General features: G+C 31.7%; 1 protein-coding gene and 1 long non-coding RNA gene across 5 annotated transcripts; both read right to left on the bottom strand.

Moving 5' to 3' along the window:
* On the bottom strand, positions 1-23,022 carry LOC126746863 (uncharacterized). 4 transcript variants are annotated; one of them, XR_007664014.1, is made up of 4 exons: positions 22,678-22,942; positions 10,838-11,014; positions 10,200-10,405; positions 1-3,005 (listed from the first exon to the last, which is right to left on the bottom strand). It is a non-coding gene; the product is annotated as an uncharacterized LOC126746863 (long non-coding RNA). The 4 variants fall into 4 exon arrangements; XR_007664012.1 differs by lacking the exon at positions 1-3,005 and adding an exon at positions 7,073-10,141; XR_007664013.1 differs by lacking the exon at positions 1-3,005 and adding an exon at positions 22,950-23,022 and having other exon boundaries at positions 7,076-10,405; positions 22,678-22,884.
* LOC126746862 (uncharacterized) lies at positions 11,426-14,920 on the bottom strand. Its single transcript, XM_050455252.1, has 2 exons — positions 13,479-14,920; positions 11,426-13,229 (listed from the first exon to the last, which is right to left on the bottom strand). Exons 1-2 carry the CDS (start codon positions 13,819-13,821, stop codon positions 12,877-12,879), a joined length of 696 nt encoding a protein of 231 aa, XP_050311209.1. The 5' UTR covers positions 13,822-14,920; the 3' UTR covers positions 11,426-12,876.
* Positions 23,023-24,335: the final 1,313 nt, after the last annotated feature.

Here is a 24,335-nt window from a genome sequence, read left to right as displayed (position 1 = left end):
TATTTAAAGACCAGAAAATTTCGATGTAAGTCATTTAATTTTAACAAAATACATGTTCCTAAAAATACAGTGCTGTCCTAAAAAATACTTTTATAACATATTTCTTATTTATTATACGTTTATTTCTTTTTTGTTATTCTTAAGATAAAAACTAAACATAAAAAAAAACTAAAAAAATAATGTAAACCAATTGTATTGTACCTGACTTATTTATCGGATTTTTTGCATTTTTTAACGCATTATTGTTACAAACGTTGCTATACTCCAAATTTAGCAAATACCTATCATTTAAACCTATGATTTGTCAACATATTCATCCTTTATTTGATAATATTTTTTTAATTTTTGTATTTTTTGGTAACTTTTAATTTAAATTACGTCAACATATGGAGTTTACTTTTATTGAGTATGCAGATATGCATCTTATGTATGGTCTGGCGTCTTGCAATGCATTGGAAGCAAAAAGATTGTACAAGGAAAGATTTCCCAGTCGCATTATTCCGGATCAGAAAATATTTCAACGTGTTGATCAACGTCTAAGGGAAACTGGTAGGTTTCTGTTTTCCACTTAATGAGGTAATACTACTAAATTTCCTTATTGCAATTTTAGGATGTTTTGAAAAAAAAAGAATAATGGTGGTCGGAGGAGAACAGCACGTACAGTGCAATTGGAAGAAAATATTTTAGACGCTGTAGCTGACACTCCTACGAGTACTCGAAAATTAGCCGCTCAGCTTCATTCGTCCAAAACAATTGTACATATGGTACTTCAAGAACAACTGTTGTACCCATATCACTTACAAAAAGTGCATGAACTACTGCCCAGAGATTTTGCTCCTAGAATACACTTCGCAAACTGGCTGTTAGATCAGCAGCGAAATAACCCTAACTTTATCAGCACGATTCTTTTTACGGATGAAGCAGGGTTTACCAAGAATGGAATTGAAAACTTACATAACTCGCATGTATGGGCCGATGAAAATCCCCGTGATAGTATTATTTCTCATCATCAACATCAATTGCAATCAATAAATATCTGGGCAGGAATTGTTGGGCAGGTTTTTTTTATTGGGCCATTTGAACTGCCACCACGTTTAAACGGAGAACTTTATTTGGAATTTCCTCCAGAACAATCTTCCAGATTTATTAGAAGATTTGCCCCTTGCAACCCGCCGAGATATGTATTTTTTGCATGATGGAGCCCTACCCCATTTTAGCCTTGCTGTAAGACACCACTTAAATAATACTTTTGAAAACCGTTGGATAGGTAGAGGAGGACCTGTTGCTTGGCCTCCTCGGTCTCCCGATCTAACGTCATTAGATTTTTATCTATGGGGTCACCTCAAAACCTTGGTGTATTTCACCCCAGTCGATACTCGGGAAGAACTGCTCCAAAGAATTACATTTCATTGTGATAATATAAAAAACAATCTTGGGTTATTGTGGCGAGTGCAGCAGTCCTCGATTCGTCGTGCCCGCGGATGTGTTAGAGTTCACGGAGCCCACGTCGAACCTACTTATGAAGTTTTTAATAATTAGTTTATTGCTCGAATTGAAGAATTTAACTTTTGTTTACATATTTGGTTTTTGACATTTTTTTGTAAGTTGTTTTTTCTAATTTAAAAACATACACTCATCATAGGTGTTTTTTTATTATTTTGTAAAAATATTTTTTAGGACACCACTGTATTTTTAGGAACATGTATTTTTTTTAAATTAAATGACTTACATCAAAATTACTCTGTTCTTTAAATAACAAGCGTACTTATCTCATTAAAAAAAATTAAAAAAAAACATTGGCTCGTTTATTTTTTTTTCCAAAACGGTTCATTTTATCGATAATGAACAAGAGTACCTTTTTTTAGCCTAGGGTTCAAGGTATCCAAATTTATTTATTTTAGACTTTAACATACAGGGTGTTAAAAATATATGCATTAAAGTGTACAACCTAGTCCGCCCCTGGTAAAGTAAACAAGGTAAATGTATTTTAAGGATGTCATTTTAAAAGGTCCCTAATAGTGTTCATCACCTAAAATTTTTATTAAATTCTACCGGGTAGTTTAAAAGTAATTTATGAAAAACCAATTTCCAGCAGCGTCCTTTAGGAGGCTGTAACTTCGTAAAGAAGGCCTGTAGGAATTTTTTTTATAGGAACGTTCGGTAATATTTTTCGATGTTCTATCTGAATCCGAGAGATTTCCCACATGAACCGGGACACCCTGTATATTTACTAAAGATGTTAATTTTTTCGAAGTACTAAAAAAAGAAAAAGTTGGGTAGAGCACCATGCTAAGGCTTGAACTCGGAGTCTTACGAGGATAAGGCAGGTCTCTTCCCCACTGCGTGTTTAGGGCACTCCTTGGATAATTGTGGAGATTTTTTTTTGTAGTACTGACAAAAATTTTAAAAATGTCTACTGGTCCCCACGGACAAAAGTTTGTTAATAGAAGAAAATAATAATTAATAGTTCAGACGCGACGAAAATATGGTCGCTTCATTGGTGTGCGCTATTCTTTAATTTTTTCGAAGGCAATAAAAAAACTTTCTTTTAAATCCTAAATATTGCATAAAAATAAAATGCCTAAAAAACTGACAAAGTGAATTTGGGTGTTTAATAGAACACATTAATTGAAAACAATTTAAGATACTAATTTTAGCAACAGTTTATAAAACGGTTTTCTGCTATTTTACTGCTAAAAGAAAATTTCTCTATATACGACTTTTCTAGTATCTTTATAGAACACAAAACTGTCGGTGCTGTTTTAAAACTGCTCTTTTGTGTTTCTTTTACCCTAGAAGCTTACGGGACCCGGGAGTAAATAGGGGCGCTGAGTAAGGTAAATTAACTTTAAAATAGTGAAACAGCATCTGTACTACATACCTAAATACAACAAGCAGCTACAGGGTCTTTTTGAACAAAATAAAGGTCAAAAAACCCAAAAAAAATAAAATCGTTCTTGGTTTACTGCTTATTCACTGAGCTAGGGCGATGTTGCCATATTGACCTACAAATATAAACAAACAAGCTACTGAAATTAATTTTTATATGGGAAAAGGGTTGAGGTTATCCAGGTTATATTTCTTTAAATATTAGATAACTATTTTATTAAAATATACTTCAATGTAAGTAATAAGAAACAAACACGTCTAAAAAGTGAATCCTATATAAGAAGAGAAAACCCAGAAGACATATATATGTATCTGCCAAAATGATAGCAGTGTTTTCACGTTATAATAGTGAACGGGTTTCACTGTTTGTACCCAAACTAATACCCAGCGATGAAACATTCATCACTTAGGCAAAGGTTCGTAGCCTTCAGATTTTCTAACATTTTGAGATTCTATTCGTATGAAAAAGTATATAGAGGGCTCGTAAATGTTAAACACATGGAGGGAGCTTAGGTCGTGTTGGTTGGTTCAGGCGTTACAGTTCGTAGAACACAGCATGGTTCACTAAAAAATCCACCAGTATTCGGCGATTGAAACTCATCACTAAAAATTCGCTGATTCTAAAAGCACAACTGTCACAAGACATCGTTGTTTTGAAAAGCACTCAGCAAATATAAACATTTAACAATAACAATTGAAACATTTAACCATGTTCTCTACGACATGCGTAATTGCACCTTTATAATAAGAAGAAAAGAGACAGAAGGTTTTACAAAACTTTGGCGATTTTATTGGAACATTTGTTTTTTCTAAATTTTTCTTGAGTATTTATGAAAGTAAGACCTAATATTTTAGGAAAAGGGATTCCCCAGGAGCTACGATATACGTTCTACACGTATTCTACGATATACTGCATTTGTAGAGAAGGTCGGTGGCTCTCGAGGTGTGAACGTGTTTTTGATTCATAAACCGGAAATTACCTTGTATATTGGCTGTATTCAAAGTGCTGCAAGTAGTATGAGTAAAAGCTAATTGATCTTATCCATTTTTAATCTTTTTATACAATGTTAAGCACAAACAAATGGTCAGTGGGACATATTTATCCCTGCAGTATGTTGTAGTGTAATAATTATTTATTCGATTTTAGCAGCACCTTGTTGATAATTTATCAAATGTGAAGAGGATCCTTTTCACGACAGCGATGATAGTAAAGATCAAATTATGCATGTTCCGAAAGCGGGTCTTCGTCAGAATGTAATGAAAATGAACAAATTGAGGACGCGAATACGGGGTGTTTCTTAACCTATACACATAAACTTGGGAAATTATTGCTAATGATAAATAATGACTAATAGTGAAAAAAAATTTAAGTAAAATATTTTTAGTTTCTGAGATAATTCGTTTTTTTCACAAAAATGTAATAACTTTATCAGGTAGAATTTTGTTTTCAAATTAAGAAGTAAACAAGTCCAGATGATGTTTATTATGTTTAGTAGTACCTACTTTGCTATCAGTTGATACTGTTGTGGTCGTATTTCGTTTTTTATTAAAATTATGCCGCATAATTTTTCAAATGAGGAACTAATGGACATGTTACTAGCATATGGGGAATCAAGACAAAACAGTGTGGCTGCAGCTAATCTTCATGCACAAAGATTTCCTCATAGGTATCATCCGTCGCGTGAAGCTTTTTTGCGTGTGGTTCAGCGGGGTAGAGAAACTGGAAATTTGCGGCCGAGGCCAGGGCAACGTGGTGGAGCCATTAGACCTACGCGCATTTTAAATCTGGAGAACTCGATTTTAGATATCATCGAAGAGCATCCTGACATAAGCACTAGAACAATTGCAACGCAATTTGGATTATCACCAGTCACAGTTTGGCGAATCTTAAGGCATGAATTACTGTATCCATTTCACGTCCAAAGGGCCTCGCGACTTTTGCAAGTGGTTTTTATTTACATCAGCAGCAGTTAAACCCACTTTACATGAACATTAACACAACTTTACCATGAACATTTTAGCAACGGATGAAGCAATTTTCACACGCAATGGTATTCATTTATGGTGCTCCACCACATTTTGCGCGACCAGTGCGACGGCATTTGGATCGAATGTGCCCCGAACGATGGATAGGCCGAGGTGGTCCAATTGGATGGCCTCCTCGATCACCCGACCTTAATTCGCTTGACTTTTATTTTTGGGGCCACCTAAAATCTCTGGTGTATGTAACCGAAGTCGACAATGAACAAGAATTAAAAAATCGGATATTTGCTGCCGCCGAGGAAATTCGACTACAACCTGGATTAGCTGCTGTCTGCAACTCTTGGATTAGGCGTGCTCAATTATGTATTGAAAGTCATTGAAATAACTTTGAACAGTTACTATAATAGTTAAATAAACATTTATTTTGGAGAATTAACGTTTTTTTTTTTAAATTTTAATTAATAAGTCGTTTATCTCCGTAACTAAAAATATTTTACTACTTTTTTTTTCACTATTAGTCATTATTTGCCGTCAGCAATAATTTCCCAAGTTTATGCGTATAGGTTAAGAAACACCCTGTATAGATGTTATGGAGGATGAATCAAGCAGTTCACAACGATCAAAGGAAGCCCCTGGTCAAAATGACGCTATTTTATTTGACTGGACCTTCGACATTTGTTTTGAGCCCTGGAAGTCTCTTTGATTTGACCCTCGACGTCTCCTTGACTTGACTTGAAAGAATCTTTGACCTTTCCATATTCAACCGATTCAACATCTTTAAGAGGGTGATTATGGCTTAAGGGTTCAATTTTGCGAATAGATCCAACAAAATTGAGGCCTACATAAATACATTTTATTTAGCGATGAAGCTCATTTTACCCGCAATGGAGTTAAACCGACACAATAAACAGTATTAGATGAGCGTCTAATACTAAAGGATATTTACGCTTTTTGGAAGACCATTTAATACACATGTCGGATGATGTTGCGCCAATTGTTCGACACCGAATGTATTTTGAACAGGATGGAGCCTCGCCTCATTTTAGTCGCCGAGTTCGTAATTTCTTAGATAATCGTTTTCCTGATCGTTGGATTAGCAGAGAAGGACCTCAAGTTTGGCCACTGAGGTCACCAGACTTAAATCCACTGGATTATTGCCTCGAGGGTGGATGAAAGCACTAGTGTATGAAACACCAGTAGAAACCGTAGGAGTCCACAAGGAAATTTGAAATGCTTCAAATATTATTAAAAACAATCTTTAATCAATTAAACGTACAACACGAGCGCTTAACAAATGTACTGCAGCTTGCCTTAAACTTGGTGAGGGTGTTTTCGAAAACATTTTAAATTAGTGGAATTTTGTTTTTTACTAGTATTTGTCTGTGTTGCTTTAAAAAAAAAATCTTACAAAAAAACTTCAGAACCGATTATTTCAGAAACGGTTCAGAATCGGATTAAAACATATGGGTTAATTTATCTTATTTTCACCTTTGAACATGTTCCCAAAATATTTCCGTTTCCTCCCGAAACCCCCTGTATATCTGATGAATAGTGTTGACTTTACCATAGTAAATCTTAATTGTTTTTTGAGGAGTTTTGAAATAATAATCGGAAACCATTGATCACATCATGCACCGTAACGATATTTAAATTTTATGTATTCTTTTAAAAGAAATTATTAAATACAATTTTTAAAATATTGCTCTAGTGTCTCAAAACGACCCTACTATTTGAATGAACTTATATTAGGTAGTGTATGAAGTAGGTTTTGCAAACAACATTTGTTTGTAAACTAATAATAAGTAGAAACGTCAAAACCATAATTTAGAATGTAATTTACCTTTAACTTGATTCAAAAAGACGTTTTTTTGCCCTGAGTATATATATACAGGGTGGTCCAGTTCAAACGTCATTAATTTTAATATGTGATAGAGAATTGAAAAAGAAATAGACTTTCATCATACATTTTTTCTCAGAAATGTTTAATAACAAAGATATTAAACTTTCGTTTATTTATCATAACTTTTAAACTACCAGCTTAATTTTAATTAAATTTCGCATGCAGGTTATTGTAGTGAATTATCAATTACTGATGAAGTCAATTTTAAAAAAAATTGCCAGTGGCGTAACATACGGAGGGACCTGGTCCTTTTTTGTCTCAAATCTGCGAGGTGATATAATATTTTTTTTATAGGAATTCAACTCTTAGATTCTCCATTTAATTTGAAACGAAAAGTTACTCTTGCAAAATTATGATTTAAGGCACTGTTTTCAAAATGTTTTACTTTAATTGTTCAGAAATACCTGCCAAAATGTTGCAAAAATTAATTAATAAAAAAAAGGAAATTGGGCTTGGATTTGAAAAAAAGTTGAATATAAAAGATGTCAATGATGAAAAGTTACCTTAAGTCATTCTTTTATTTGTCAGGTTTAATTTAAGATTCAAGCCTAATTTTCTTTTTTTTTTTTAATTTTTGCAGCAGTTGTAACTGGCGTTTGTAAACTAAACTAAGATATTTTAAAAAGAGTACCTTAAATCATAATTTTGCAAGGGTAACTTTTTTTTCCAAACTAAATGGAAAATCTAACAGTTGACTTCATATAAAAAAATATTTTTTCACCTTGCAGATTTAAGACAAAAAGGGACCAAGTCCCTCCATATGTTACGCCACTGGCAATTTTATTAGAAATTGCCTTTATCAGTACTTGATAATTCAATACAATAACCTGCATGCGCAAATTTAATTAAAATTGAGCAGGTAGTTTAAAAGTTATGATAAATAAACAATTAATTATTCTTAACTTTAGCACCCTGTATCTTTGTTATTAAACATTTGTGAGAAAAATTTTATAATGAAAGTTTATTTCTTTTTAAATTCTCTATCACAAATTAAAATTAATGACGCTTAAACTGAATCACCCTGTATATACAATATCTTAGAGGTTAATCAAATAGGATTCATATTGATGCAAATTTAGTTTACTTTCAGATTACATCCCTATCATGTCGTTCTGCACTAAGCTTTGACAGATACGGATTTCGATAGACGACTCGATTATTGCCATTGGCTTCTGGGAATGGTTAACGAAAACCCTCAATTTCTATACAGAATTCTTTGTACAGGCGAGTCTACTTTTAATAGCAATGGTGGGGTAAATCGGCATGATATACATTATTGGTCTTCATAAATCCCCATTGGAAGCAAGAACTTCAGCATCAAGGACGCTGTAGTATAAATGTATGGTGTGGTATAATAGGTGGCACAATTATAGGACCATATGTCTTTGACGAGGCACTAAGAGGTAATATCTAGAGTTCCGCAGAAACACATTGCCAATTTTATTGGGAGATGTAAATCTGGATCTTAATAAATCCATTTAAGGCACCGGGAAAAAAGTTGTTTAGTCTGTATTTCACGGGTATACCGTCGAAGCCGCTGCCTCATAAGCAGAATTTTATTTAATGTTTTAACGGTAAGGAAACGAAATAAAAAAACTGTTTTGTTCGGTGAAAGGCTTTGAGATTTTATATCGAATAGATTTTTTAGTATTTTTGTAGTCTTAAGAGTACACATTAATTTTAAAGAACACTTTTTATGTATCTTTTTTCGGTCTGGGTTTTTTTTTTGTTTTTAATTTCGCTAGTTAACTTTTGTAATAATCCCTTGTTTAAATAAAGCATCTTAGTGACTGTTTTACTGGGTGTTTTATTTTTATCGAACCGTCGTAACCACCTAAAGCGGGTAGCTTTCCGTTGGCGCGACAATACCCATTGCTGCAATTAGGTGTTAAATGCTGCATTCCCATACTTCCTATACTCGATGTATAGAAAGAGAAAGCCTGTTTCTATGGCCAGCCAGGTCACCCCACTTGACCGTTTTAGATTTTTACCTCTAGGGAAGAGTAAAAGACCTCGTTTTTCGGACCAGGCCTACATTCAGAAAATATGATCCTCAGAATTTAAAATGCGATACATGGTTTGCCTAGAGAGGAAATTGAATGTGTCAATATCTCTACGAGGGAGGGAAAAATTGCAGCTAGAGTTTGTCTAGCTAAGGAAAGGTACACCATCTGTTTCAAAGCTGCGCCAAGTTATGTCCCCTAATAACGCGCGATTAGCGACAGTAGCCCGCCTTTTTTAAGAAAAGACATAAACACTAAAAGGCACAGAACACAAATATAAGAATTAACGCAACGGCAGTGTTTATATGCAAATCGGGGCGATCGATACCGTTGCTTTGGCAGCGGCGTCAACAAATTTACTGCGCAACCGAGCCGAACAACACGTGCTGTACCTTTTCTTAGCTAGACAAAGTCTACGAGTGAACATAGGGGCGCCCATTTTGAAAATCTAGGACGAAATAATCTATTAATATAAATGTATTATATGAAAGACCGCCTCCTCATGGATTTTCGAAAACCTACTTATACTAAGTTTCTTTCTTTAAACGAATATTCATTTAAACACAAGTTTTCTCAATTCGACTAATGCAATATGAATTTACGACGATTTTTGTAATTTTAATTTTTTAATGGTTACATTTTTTTTTAATAACTTTAGTTTGAGTAGTTATATCTGAATGCGGTTTTTACCAATCTATTTAGCTTTGTTCCCTGCTCTTAATAGCATAAAAAAATATATATCGTTAACTTGAATAACGTAAATCCCCAAGTCAATGCCCCTATCGGATTTTAGCGAAAGCTACAGTAATATTTTTTTGATATAAAAATAAAGCAGTAAAGAGACTTTTAACCAAAACTTATTTAACCCATTAGTGCATGAAGTAGCATGGAATAAGAAACACATACGTTTTTTATTAAACATTTGTTTAGTGTACTTGAAATAAGCAGGCAAATGTGGAAAAAAAAACAAGAAATGTATTCATTTGAAAAAAAGAACAGTCCCTTATGAGGGACATTGTGCTAAAAATAACAAAATAAAAATTCTGATAATCAACAAAAAATGTATTCTTTGATATGCCTATTTAGTGTGATAAGCCTTGAAGTCATTACATTTTATGCAAACAAAATTTGCCTTTTTTTGCAAAATGCACATTTTCTATCAGTCTCAGAATATTCCACCAAATGATTGATATTATCAAGCCTAACATCCAGCGGTAAGGTTGGTCTTAGTTTCCCTTTTACAGACTTTACGCCATATGAATGCCGCAAAGCTAGGGCTATGTTTCTTCGAAATAGAAAATTGGCCACCACCATTTTCTTTGTCTTATTCGGGCCCTATAGTTGGCATCCATGTTGTCTAATTTATCTACCCCACCCATCCCTCTATTATAATTATATATTATGCCTGGCTGTGGAACATTTACCTTAGATTTAGTTTCTCTGCAGTAACGTGGAGCTGTTGTGTTTGCAGATACATCAAAATTTGAAGCAGCTGCTACAACTTTGTTCCTTCCATTGAACAACTACAACATCTTGACATGCAGACTTATGACAGAAGCCTTTTTTTCAGTTTTCCATTCTTGCTTTGACCTTAGTGGGCTATTTTCTACTCGATTTTCACGTAAAGTACCTGTATAAATATTTCACAATCAATATGCGTTCTTCTATTATTTCACGCACATGTTTAAAATTTCGAATATGTGATAACTTGTATTCTGTAGTGAATTGCAAATACAAATTTTGTATTGTTCAGACATACTTAAGACCCTAACGTACCATAGCATCACTGTACGTTATTTTTAAAAAATTGAGTTTTCTTTCATAAATTTTAATTTTTATTCCGCTATAATAAAAACCGCTAGGTTCTAGGAGTCAAGTTAATTCATCAGAATATTGGCGCGACTTTTAAAATTGACATAAATAGTGGTAAATAAATATTCCAAGTAGTCTTAAATTATCGTGTTTAGTGTGTACGTGTATAATAAATCGGTTAACTATTTTTGTGCATCGAATGTTTTAATTTAAACCTTAACGGTAAAAAGGCTACAATTTGAAAACATACCTGACCTCACTACAACAGGTTTTTAAAGTTGCAAAATCAAGGTCTGAGGGTTTTTCTGCAGTTTTTGCTGGGCCACAGGGTAGTAATTTGAGGCCGTTGCTCTTTTGAATTCCTACTGATAGCCATCCAAGGGTGGTACAGCACTGGGAAAGTCTCCTTTTTGTTGATGACTAAGATCTAGAAGTTGCAAGAAGATAAAAACTTTGTAGAAAATTGCTTTGAGCAAAATCGATATCAAATTTACTTATTTCATAAATAATAAATTATTAATTAACAAAACAGAGGTAAAGGATCTGAAAGTTGTTTTTCAAAGTAATATAAAATTCAATAGTCATTTTGAGATATTACTACTAAAGTGTATGGTGCACTTGGTATTGGTATAAGGAATTCAAGGAACTTCACATGTTATCTTTATGTTAACATAGGTAATGTTTACTTATACATAGTTTCATATAAAACCATGCTAACCAAGCACTTTAATATTCAAACTTTAGAAATAAGAAGAAAAGCTGAATTTTTCAGAGTCGAATAGAGGCCTACCAGATGAGAACAGTGATCTTATACCGGGCAGTGCGTCGCCGAGCGGAACGTAGGAAATCCCATGTAAATTTTAAGGGGGTCAATTATTGGCTTCCCTGTACATTTTACAGAAAAAATATAAGATAACTTTTTGAAGAGACCAATCTGGCAAACCCTCGTGCAATGTTTCAAAAAATTTTAATAAGCGAATCTTGAATTATTCAATTAAATGTAATTGCAAAATTACCAAATTTTCGTTTCAGGTAAAACCAGACACCAGCCACCAGCAAACAATTTGTTATAAGGCTTTGTCAAATCTGACGTACAGCCGAATAAAGTCGAAATTATACCCATTTGTAGTTACGTCATCCAGGTGAGAAAAAACGTATGGCGTAGATATTTTTGCCAATCAATATTAGGTTAGAAACTTTACCATCGCCTTCAGAAATTAATAGTCTGCTGTGTATTTTTATACGTTCAGAAATTAACAAATGATTTATTTTAGCAGCTGATTTTTTTTATATTTTTATATTCGTGTATATACTTCCATTCAATTTTAAAAAATCTTGTAGTATTTATTGTATTATTAACAAACTTAACAATTAACAAATATTATTATAATTAATCATAAATAATGGGACATAAATAATAAGTCCGAAACGGAATTGCTCTGCAAATTGAGAATGTGATAGAGCGAGCCACAGATGCAACAAAATTGAGCACAACAACGATCGCAAATATAAAGAAGAATGGGATAAAATCAGATCAGGATTACGCTGCTCATATATTTTCCAGGCAAAAGACCGCAAAAACCAAATCTACAACATATTTGAAAAGTAGAATTCGGCACGAGCAGTAGACGTAACAAAACCGAGCTTACGAAAATTGTGAATAATGGTATAAAATTATTTTAACTCACTGGGAAAAATTTAAATACTCACAATTTAATTTACTTGTTCATGAAAAAAAATGCTGCTTGAAGGAATATGTTAACACACTGAAATGAAAATACCATTCCAAAAAATAAAACATACAAACTCAAAAAAAACATGCCATATTGCATTACCAAGTTAATGAAATTGCAACGATATGATTGAATACTTAAACGACGATCATAAAATAAAATTTGCTAGAACAAAAAAAGCTTAATCAATCTCGTCAGTATTGTCAGAGTCAGAACTGAAATCAGAGGTATTGTCTTCGTCATCGTCGTCTTCGTCAGTCGTAATCACAAGTGGCAGAATGTCATAGGCATCACACACTTGTATTGCCTCCCAAGCCTTTTCAATTACCTTTTCTGTATGAAAAACATATTTTTGCCAATGATCTATAGAAATTTCGTTTATTACCCTTTCCCATGTAGTGAGAACTTCTGAAGGTGACCCCTTAAAATTGGAAATATATTGATCATATTTTCGTTTACATTCCGACCATACCATTTCAAATGCATTAAACTGGCAATGATATGGTGGCAGTCGCAAAATTTTGTGTCCTAAAGGTTTCACATATTCATCAAGGAACTACTTTTTTTCACTAGGGCGGTGTCTGCGTGCAATACTCCATATTTCATCTATCATGGCTTTTTCTAGAAAGCCAATATTCTTTTTCTTCAACCATTCGGTCAGTCTCTGCTTTGTCCAAGATTTTCTCGGGATTTCTTCTAATAAACCAGAATGGTAACTTGCATTGTTCATGATTATAAATGATTTTGGGGGAAGATTTGGAACCAGCTGAGTTTTAAACCAGTTTTCGAAGTTTTTCCTGTTCATATTGTCATGATAATCTCCCGTCTTTAATCCACTCTTGAATATTAAATTTGCACCCTTGATGAAGCCATCTTTGGTTCCGGCGTGGACCACGATATAACGATGACCTTAAAAATAAAAGATAATTCAATTCTCTTCTTTTAGAAATAATTCTTCCAGAACATAAATTTAATATAATTAATAAGTAATGTTCCATGCACATACGAGTAGAGTATGGAGTTAAATTCCCTCATATTGTCTTAGAGAGAAATTATATGAAACTATGAAACAGATGAAATTATGAAGTTAGAGGGCCCTTACAAGGGCAATAATTTTTATTAAAAAAAAATCTAAAAAGATAACCAGATAATTTTTACCTTCACTGTTTTTCCTTGAATCCGTGTGCTTGGTGTCATCTTGCCAGCTACTACGAAATGATCCCTTGCTAAAAATCCACGTCTCGTCAATGAAAACTGAAGTAAAACCTTCCGGACCTACATTTCTATTTTTGATATACTCCCTTAAAAAATTGATTCTTTTATGAACAATATTTGGCAAGTCCATCAAATATTTTCTGTTATTTGATTTTTTCCACTTGAAGCCATATTGACTATTGATCCATCTTCTAAAGGAGTCAATGGAAAACTCAAAATATTCAATTTCTTCCCTGAACTTTTCTCTTATTGTTGCCAATATTACATATTCTTTTCTGGCGTACATAGAATAAATTGTGTCCCGAATTCTATGTTTCAAATATGCTGTAATTTTGGTTTTTGCTGTCTTTTGCTTGGAAGATATACGGGCTGCGTAATCCTGATCTGACTTTATCCCATTCTTCTTTATATTTGCGTTGTTGTGCTCAATTTTGTTGCATCTGCGGCTCGCTCTATCACATTCTCAATTTGAAGTGCAATTCCGTTTCGGACTTGTTCCTTTTCCAGTTGAAAAAAAGCCAATATATTTAAAATCATCAGCTGCGATTGTTCATTATACCTATTATATCTTTTTTTAGGCATTATCTAACACTTTTCGAAATAACTTTCAAGAACAAGTTGACAAACCAATATTTTTGATTGATAGTGACGGATATTTCACATAACCTAGCATATAAAAGATGAATAATCATCAGACACCAATTTTTTTCAAAAGTTTGTTGTCGCCGCTGTTTGGAATATGCTAAACAAAGATAAACAAAAATGACGTCATTACAAATAGGTATAATTTCGACTTTACAAGAAATGTTTTTTTTTTTCGTTTTATCAATCTCACAACCATACATTCAAAGTAAGAGTTAATTATAACTATTATTTATTAATTAATTATTTATTAACTTAATTATGGCTATTTTTTCGTCGATTGAATAATACATACTTGTTTTCAAATATCGACTGTCACTGATTTATTGACACTTTTCCTCACGTCAGTGACAATATTCATTTTACTGGTGCCGGTTTGGTTTTACCTGAACCGAAAATTTGCTAATTTAGCAATTACATTTAATTGGATAATTTAAGATTCACTTATTAAAATTTTTTTAAACTTTGCACAAGGGTTTGCCAGATTGGTCTCTTCAAAAAGTTATCTTACATTTTTTCTATAAAATGTACAGGGAAGCCAATAATTGACCCCCTTAAAATTTACATGGGTTTTCCTATGTTCTCGCTCGGCGACGCACCACCCGGTATATACCTCTGCTTGTCAAAGACCCACTTGCTGTAACTGCACTAAAAAAATCAATAAAACTGATAATTTAAATATTTGGAAATATCTTTCTTTATATTCACTTATAAATAAAAAATAATTGTAGCTTGAGCTTTGATAGCTTTGATAGCTACATCTATAAATGCTTATTCTGCTCTACATGTTGGATAAAAATATGTTTAAGTAAAATCTGTACTGTTGTGGCGAATTCATGATGAGTTACCTATATTGTTGGGTTTTACATCAGTAATACAGTAAAAATCAATTTAGAAAATACTATGTCATACGCTCAAATATTGAAAAGAAGATATATGACCTTAAATTTTTAACGAAACCTTTCGTTATATTTGATTTAATGTAAATTCAATAAGTCTTAAATACAATAATTTACTTGAAGTATAATAGATATTTTTTATATACACAGGAGCTGAGAATTAATCAATTGATCTCTGAGCTCGTTTCTTCTTTTCAATATACTACCTCATTTTATTATAGATATTGAACTTGAAAACAATGAGAAAAGCCTAATTTTAAAAATTTTAAATTTAAAAATTCCTTAGGTTGATATTAATACATGTTTTTTTTTATGAAATTTAATTAATAATTTTACAAGCATTCCCAACATTAAAAGAAATAATGATGATGTCATTTGAAAAAAAAAGTTGAGGTGATTTTTAGGCAATCACTTGTCGGGGGTAGTGTTTATAACTAATTTTGGGTATACATTTTCTTTTAAAAAATTATACTTTAAAATAAAAAAGTTACAGCCTGTGACGTTGATAGTGTATAAATCACTCTGCACCCTGTATAAATCGAGTTTCCTATAAAGAAAATACATATTAAAATAATTATTATTGAGTCTTAATTTCTTTGAAGTCTTTTTTGTACTTGAATGGCCGAAGAGCTTCTATCTTTCTTCAAGATTCATTGTATTTAGGTCCAACATAGGAAGATACGATATTTTTCTTTTATCATGAAAGTGAAAAATTACAATTTAATTTTGAGTGATATGTCATTCATAGTTAAGTTGGCTCAGTTTATAAGTCCTTGAGATGAATGGCTTGATTTGGATAATGCATTAATTGGTAGTTTCTACCAAATAAGAACTATGAAGTCAGAATGGATATCAACCATTTTCTATTAACTTGAATATCTTGGAGTTCTATGCAAAAGGGGCGACACGTTATAGCATTATGAGCATCTTTACATAAATACTCGTAGAGTTGTAGTTCGGCAGATAATTTATCCATATAAGAATACTTCCTATCGCTAACCACAGGGAATGGTTTTTGTAGTAAGTTTAAGAAAAATTGATTTTAACGATACAGAATAGGTATAATTGATACTAGTGATATATATTTGATTCAACCAATGGTAATACTAATCTAAAGGTAATAATTGCACCATTTGAGTCAAATTAAATTTAATTTCAATAATCTAAAAATTTAAAATATTTTAGATATTAACTGGTATTGGCAAACTATCAATTGTTAATTAATTTTTTTTGATAAGTATGAGCAGCCATTCATTTCATGGGATCTTGTGTATCCATATGCCTATGTAGATTAGTTTAAAGGGCGTAAAATTTGTACTGGAATGTATAGTATTGTTATAAGCAATAACTGCATATGGCATTAAACATAGAATGTCTTCATTTTTATCTTTTTCTTTTAAAAGTCTAATATGTTCAATTAAAGTTGAATTTAATGTTTCAAAGGGCTGTTTGATTTGGGCTGTTGTAAAATGTATTTTAATATTATGTGATTTGAATAATTCTTTAACACTTTCATTTTGGAATTCAGATCCGTTATCTAAAATAATTGTTTTAGGAATACCACAGAATGAAAATTACTATACCAGAGTTTAAACTACTGTAATTACTGTACCAAAATAGGTTAAAGCTTTTGAAAATTTATCAATTAACACAGGAATTTTTGATTTCAAAAGATGATAACAAAGTTACTTTTGTGTTTGACAGCTAGTCAAAAGTAGGCATTTATAGCACGTGACTTTAATATTGAACTTTTAAAACCTAATAGAAATAAAGAAGAAATCTTATCAATCATGAACTCATTTAATTTCTAACCAACAATTACAGAAAAAACTAGGTTAAATAGTTGTATCCATAATATATTTACCAATATTGATATTGCTTGTGTGCTAGGCATGACTGCAAACTCATATTTCAAATCGTAAAGGGCAAAAAATAATCTTCGAAACTAAAAACCAGTATATACATATGCCAAAAACAATATAAAAGATTTTTTCCTCAAACAAACCTTTTTTTATTCAATAGCTAAAAGAAGAGAACTGGGCTGACGTTTTTGGTCAGAATGATTGTGATGTAAATAGCTAATGGGGTGCTTTTACAAATATATTTGAACCAATTTTTATTCAAAGTTTTCCAAAGAAACTAATATGTAAGAAAAATAAAAAAGATCTCTATAAATATAATAAAGAAGTTAGGGAAGTAAAGGATCAATTAGATGTTTATTTGTTGATTTTTTTCGATGTATGCAAATAGATACAAAATTGTAAAAACAGAGTGAGATGACCTGTTGATAAAAGGCACATAAACATAGCAGCTAACCATAGAAGCTTCTTGTTAAGGCCTATAAAGCCCAAACGAACTTTTAAGTATTCCTAAAAAAGTAAAAAATAAATTGAGCTACCGAAAAGATATATCAGCGAGTATTATCAAAATATGCATTTACAACAAGTTTTCTGCCACATGTTGCACATTTCATTAAAGCATGGCCTGCATCTTAATGCGTTTGACAACTATACAGTGTGTCTCAAAATTAGCGAATGTATACGTAAAAATGACAAAAAAAATTGTAGTTGAAATTTGACCTTTTGGCTGGCATCCAGCCCTACTTGAATAAAAAATAAAATTTAGCATATTTTTATTTTTTTAAAATCAAGCATGTCTTAATTCGAGCTTGTTTTAAATTTTATGAGTAGGTAAAGTAGTATTCCTAGGCAAGATATAAAAAAGTTTATAAGAAAAAGTTGTTTAGAACGCAAAATTATGCCCGAATACCGAATTTTACAACCGTAGGCCTACTTTGAATTTTACGTTTTGTGTACCAATTAATTTTTTTATTCATATATAATTATTAGAGTAAAACTAACTAATTTATTTATCTATCAGTTAAATCACTGATCTAAGAGTTACAAACCATCCCCAAAAATATGTTTGTAATAAAATGTATATAGTACATCTAATTTAACAAGAAAATTTATTTTATTTACTTATTTTAAATTTATTCAATGCAGCTATCTCAAAACATTTTTCAATCGAATTATCGAAACATTTTCCAATACCTTTCCTTGTCATTTGCTAATGGATCGGAATAAACAATTTGCTTGACCCCGTAAATAGGAATCAGAAATGGTTAAATCAAATAACCACCCAATTGGGCCGCGTCTTCCAATCTATTAATTCCGAAAAGTTCTATTCAACCATTCTGCTACTCGAATAGTGGAGTGCGCTTGACAACCGTCGTGTTGAAAATAAAGATTTATTCTTTGATCAACCGGTAAAGGTTCTAAGTATTCTTCAAAAAATCTTTCCAAAATTTGAGGATATTTTTCTTGATTCATAGATCCTTTAATAAACTATGGTCCAATAATACCTCAATGGTAAGATATGGCGCACCATATGTTGACTATTTTAAAATATTGCCTCTTGCCATGGATTCCCCCAAGTTTGGCGTTTAGTTGGACCAAAACCGACAATTTTGAAATGAAATTACACCATTTGTCGTGAGAGTAGATTCGTCCGAGAATATTATTGCCTAACCAAGCAGAAAATAATAAACGATGCGCTTCATCCCTCTCTTCTAAAGTATGCAAGTACCTTGGTTTGAATACTTTAATATTGTTGGGATGATAAATTCTTTGTAATTCAGATTTGCTCATGTTCAGCACCGCCGATCTAGCTTTCAATGACATCCGAGGGTTCTCAGTTGACTCCAAAGCAAAGATTGTAGCAGCATCGTTGTCATCGTATCTCTTTTTCTGCTTTTTTTTCATCTCAACACTACCCGTGGCCTCAAAAAGTTAGATTAGTCGTCTCCCAGAAGATATTACCTACTTCGACTTATTAACGGATATTTTTCACGAAAAAAAGGATTCAAAACGTAGTTTAACGACATATATTTTCACTACCATACGATTGCACAATGAAAATTTTCTGCTCCAAATTTAACATTTTTCTGTTAATTCCGATATTATTAATAACTTTATACATTTTTAAACTTCTTACTTTACAATAAAATAATGATATAAGTTTTTTGTACATAACTTTGACAGTGACAATGTTTTATTGTAGCTGCTACATTTAATTGAGAATGTTTACATTTTAAAAAGTTCGACAAAAACTCATAAATGCAGCAAAAAAGAACCCAATATAATAAGCGGCATGCATTCCACGAGCCGAAAAAATTCCTACCGATCGTAAAAAAAATTATTTCAAGAACAATAATTTTTAAAATAACTTTCACTATTTTAAATATTAATATTTATTTGGTTTTTGTTTAAACTTTGAGAAAAGTCAGAATAAATAAATAATTTAAACGTAAAAATCAAAGTAAGCCTATGATTAAGAAATTCGGTATTCAGGCTTAATTTTGCATTTTAAACAGCTTTTTCTTACAAACTTTTTTTATATCTTGTCTAGATATACTACTTTACCATGCTTAATTTTAAAAAAAATAAAATATGCAAAATTTTATTTTTGAATTAAGCAGGGCTGGATGCCAAACAGTCAAATTTCAACCCTAAATTTTTTGTCATTTTTATGTATAAATTCACTTATCCTGTAGACGCACTGTAGACTGATCAGCCTACTTCTAAGTTTTTCAAAGCTGTTTAAGTTAATTGTTTGCAATCAGCTTCTCAGCTTTTTAAAAGAGTGCAATATTTTGTCTGATAATCAACATAGATATCTTGAGAGTAAATCTACACAAACTACCATATTTCAGTTTCACTTGTGTAGTCTTGAGGAATTTGGAGAGGGGAAAGCTTTCATTGGGAATATTTTTAGATCTTTCTAAGGCATATGATTGATTAGATAGAAATTTGTTAATAAAGAAATTACAGTAATATGGGGTGAGAAATAATTCCTTAAAATGGTTCACTTCTTATCTCAACAATAGAGTCCAACAAGTAATGTTAACAAGCAAAAGATCACAAATTTAGATTATTTACTTAATGGTGTTCATAAATGACTTGCCTTTTGAAATTATTGACAATATTCAAACAGTATGTAATACCCTAAGAATATTTTCAGATGATGACAAATTTATTAGTGGCATTTCCAGACATACTAGGCTATGCTAGAATGAAGATCTACTGTTTCAAAAAAGCAAAGATTGGTTTAGTAGAAAGAAGAATTATAGTTAGTTTATACTGAATGAACAAAAAATGACCGTTTTCATTTTTAAAGCAAAACAAAACCAGGAAGTGACCCCAAAAGAAGTAAACCTCAACAATTACGAGGTTAAAGTGTGTGTACATATAGATGAATTTTTAGACTTTTCAGAACACATTGAACATTTACAAGTTAAATTAAATAAAGCTTATTTTTGTTTCTGTACAGTGGTAAAATACCTAAATGAATGGATTAGTATTTTGAAAACTTTGAGTCCGCAGCTAGACATGGCATTATTTTCTGGGCAGCCAACTCTAAGATAAGAAATATATTTGTCATTAAAAAAAAGGTAATTAGAATAATATTTAAGATGCAGTAGTTATAATCTTGTAAAGCTATTTTTAGATCTTGTTGATATTTGAAGCAGTGATGTTGATCATGGGTTTAATACTCGCATATGTAATATTAACTACCCTATATAGAGGCTTTCACTCTTTGAACAGAGTCCCTACTATATGTGCATAAAGTTATTTAATAAACTTCCACATAAAATATAAACTATAGGAAATCAAATGAAACAGGTTTAAACAGAAGGTGAAACTGAAAGGTGATTACCTAAGCATGTAAACTTATATGTAGTAATGTCAGGGAGATGTTTTTTTTTTACTAAATAGGCCTTTTTTAGTGATATCATTTTATTTTATATAAGTTTACATATATAATGTTACTTGATAGTACTAAATAAAGAAATATATTATTATTATTTCCTAATATAAGTGTATCTATATAAATAACTTCCAATGGTTTCGAATGTTTGCTATTATATTTAGATTTTCGACAGATTTTACAATTATCAATATATTTTATAATAATATTTTTCATTGATTTCCAATAATAGCTTAATTTTATTAGAGTAAAAGTTTCTTGAATTCTGCAATGAATAGTTTTTCCTTTATGAGAAAATTAAATTATTTGATTTCTTTCTTCAGGTTTAACATTATTTATTACTCGGTAAAATTAAATTAATGTCAATTCATTAAAATGGTTACTTAAAACTTGTTGGAAAACTGAACATAAATCTTGTGAGAAAAAGCTAATGAAATTTTTTTTTCTAAAAAGAAAATGCTAAAGTCATTATAGGAAATACTCTTTCAAAGACGCTCATACGAAGACTATTAGACACCCCCAAATCCCTAAAGCAACTTTTGCAACAAAATATTGATGCTACATCAAAAGCCTTCTTCAGATCAATAGACACTGCCACAACCACTTGTTTTTTATCCAAAGCTCATTAAACATAATCTATGAAATTAATTATTAGATTATAAACATAATCTAAGTTTGTTTAAATAAAGAATTTTCAAAAAGAAATGAAACAGAAATGAAGGAGACAAAACAAGGGACCAGTATTCCAGAATATGTCAAACCAGAGATAAATATTAGACATCTTACAAGTAGATATTGAACACAGCCCTATATGTGACTGATATAATCTGATTATTATGACTGGACTGAAAAGTGTGATTTTAAAATCCACAATCCTAAGATAAGAAATCTCAGATTTAATATGGTCTTTTTGCATTTTAATTGTATAATTTGATAACTCTTGGTTATTTAAAGTAAATACATTCTCCATGCACCTCGCAAAAAAAAAGAATATAAATCTCTCTCAAGACAAGTGGTATCCAAGACAGTCCTATCTCTATAAAAAAATGTCACATTAACTGCAAATATCGACCAAACCGAACAAAATATCAAAAGCCACAGAGAGAGCCCCCAATCTTTACTTGTGATCTCCCAATAATGGATGATAAAGAAAGCATCAAGTTTACAATAAGTATCACATGATTGACCTGGTCAAAGAAATGCCCTTTTCCATACACTGTCACAGATTTACAGAATAGTAGAACAGTATTCTGTAAATCTGTGACACTGTAAGCAAGTGCTTTGTTTACAAAACAAGTCTTTTAAGTAATCTTACCACAGCAATCTCACCATTTTAAGAATATAAGAATATTAAAAAATTAAAGGATACAGTCCATCTGATTGCTGCTTCCTTTGATCTTTTATGTGCTAGCTTTTTGGTAATTATTAAAATTGCGAAGCTCTTAACTAAATGAGTTGGCAAAGACAGATATACAGTATCTTCTAGTAAATTAAAAATTAGTTTTTGTCATAGGGTTAATACTTGATATCTGTTTGTTAATACTATTCCAGGCCTTTTACTAATTTCATTATTATATTGTTCCATAAGTTTTATAATTATAGAAGTAATAAATGGTAGAAGTTGTTTATTTGATATAATAAATAATATGACTTAGAATAGGGCAACAAAAAGCAAATACCTATACTCTCAAAAATGTTATAAACTATATAATTAAATTTCTAATTACCTAAGAGAAACAGGGATATACATTTCTTAGGCAGGTAAGTGACTGCTCCCTTACCCGATTTATTCAGCAAGTGTCAAACATTAAATCAGAAATATTTTAACTTACGCTATTTTAAATTATATACATGGGTCCTCCTTGCATGGATCCCCTTCGCCATTGCTGCCTCCTTATTCAGGAAGAGAGTTAAAATCTTATCTACCAGCCCTATGCACGCCACTTTCTATCTTGCCGTCTTCCATGAGTGCGTACACGATATGCTGGAATTGTCAAAGGGTCTTTTCTGGAATTTCACACTTATTTTCTGACCATTGCCTACAACGTAAAATAAAAACAATAGAATTAACGGTTAGTATTCAAGAGGTTTGCCGCCTTCTCACATTTAACACTGTTGTTACTGACAGCTGCCAATGTTGTCTGTCAATATCAAGTGTCAAACGAAAAGAAAATAAACTAATACTTCATCCAGATGTTACAGATATCGACGCTACCGGCCGATATTCATTTGGGATTCATTCTTCATTCCCTCGAAGTATCGTATACTTTTGTATATACAGGGTGACAATTTCAAGAGTAGCCATGGCTTATAATTTTTAAACCGTAAAAGATATAAAAAAAATGCTTAAAACCGTTTCTATAGTAACAAGGGGGAACCAAAATGATGAATTTTTTAGGGATATACTATCATCCCCCTAACCCCCAGAGCCACCCCCTTAAAAATTTTAAATTGGAAGGGTAGTCGAGTGATACCTTGTTTGAAAGGTCTATTAATTCCCTATATTATGCGACCCTACTTATAATAATTAATGCATTTATTTTAGAGTTATGCCAATTTTAATATTTTATTAAAGGTTATTTAAGTGTTTCTTAATTTCTTATAAAATTAACATATTTTGAAAATGTCATAAAATATTATTATGAAAATGTAAATACGTTAATTATTCTGCTAGTTTTTGTACAATTTTATTAGTATTCTGTAGTTAAAGTTGATTCGTAGGGTTTCTTTAGGGTTCTACTTACGTTTGGTTTATTATTTTCATCTATAGTGTTTAGTTTTTAAGTAGTTCATCTTGTTTGAGAGCCCCATTTTGGCCCCAATTTAGGTTATTTAGGTTATATTATTGTAAATCCCTGTAGTTCTAATTTTCTAGAATTTGTATACTTGCTTGCTTTGACTGTCAGTATTCTCCTAAAATTATTGGTCTCTTTGGGCAAAAACAATGAAGATAATTCTAAATATTTCGAAACTGTTCCATCGGGTTTTAAAATGGACGCGCTTCGTGACAAATCATTCAGTTTTAATTGTTTAGTCAGTTTTTACCTTGGAAACAATTAAACGACAGTCAAAGCAAGTTAGGTTAGTGTTTTTGACGTTGACAATAAAAGTGTGTTCCCGAATTTCGTTACAATATTTAACATTTGAACATTAGTACAAATGGTTAAGAACTAGGAAAACACTCTGCAATATTGCGTTTATTCTATTTTTAAAACAATAAAAATCTGCATTGAACTTTAATTATTTTATTAAATGCTCAAAGTGGCTTCCATTATTTTGCAAGCAAAAGTACAATCTGTTTTCAAACTCTTGACGAACATTTCTAAAAACTTCAGTTGTTAATAATCGGCACTCTTGTGTAATTCTTTGTTTTAGCTCCTCAATGGTGGCAGGCTGCGTTTTGAAAATGACCGATTTTAGGTGACACAAAAGAAAAAAATCGAGAGGGGTGAGATCTGGCGATCTTGGCGGCCACTCAATAGGTCCTCTT

This window comes from Anthonomus grandis, chromosome 18, assembly GCF_022605725.1.
Source record: "Anthonomus grandis grandis chromosome 18, icAntGran1.3, whole genome shotgun sequence".
Lineage (NCBI taxonomy): Eukaryota > Metazoa > Arthropoda > Insecta > Coleoptera > Curculionidae > Anthonomus > Anthonomus grandis.
This window is presented reverse-complemented; position numbering and strand designations above follow the sequence as displayed.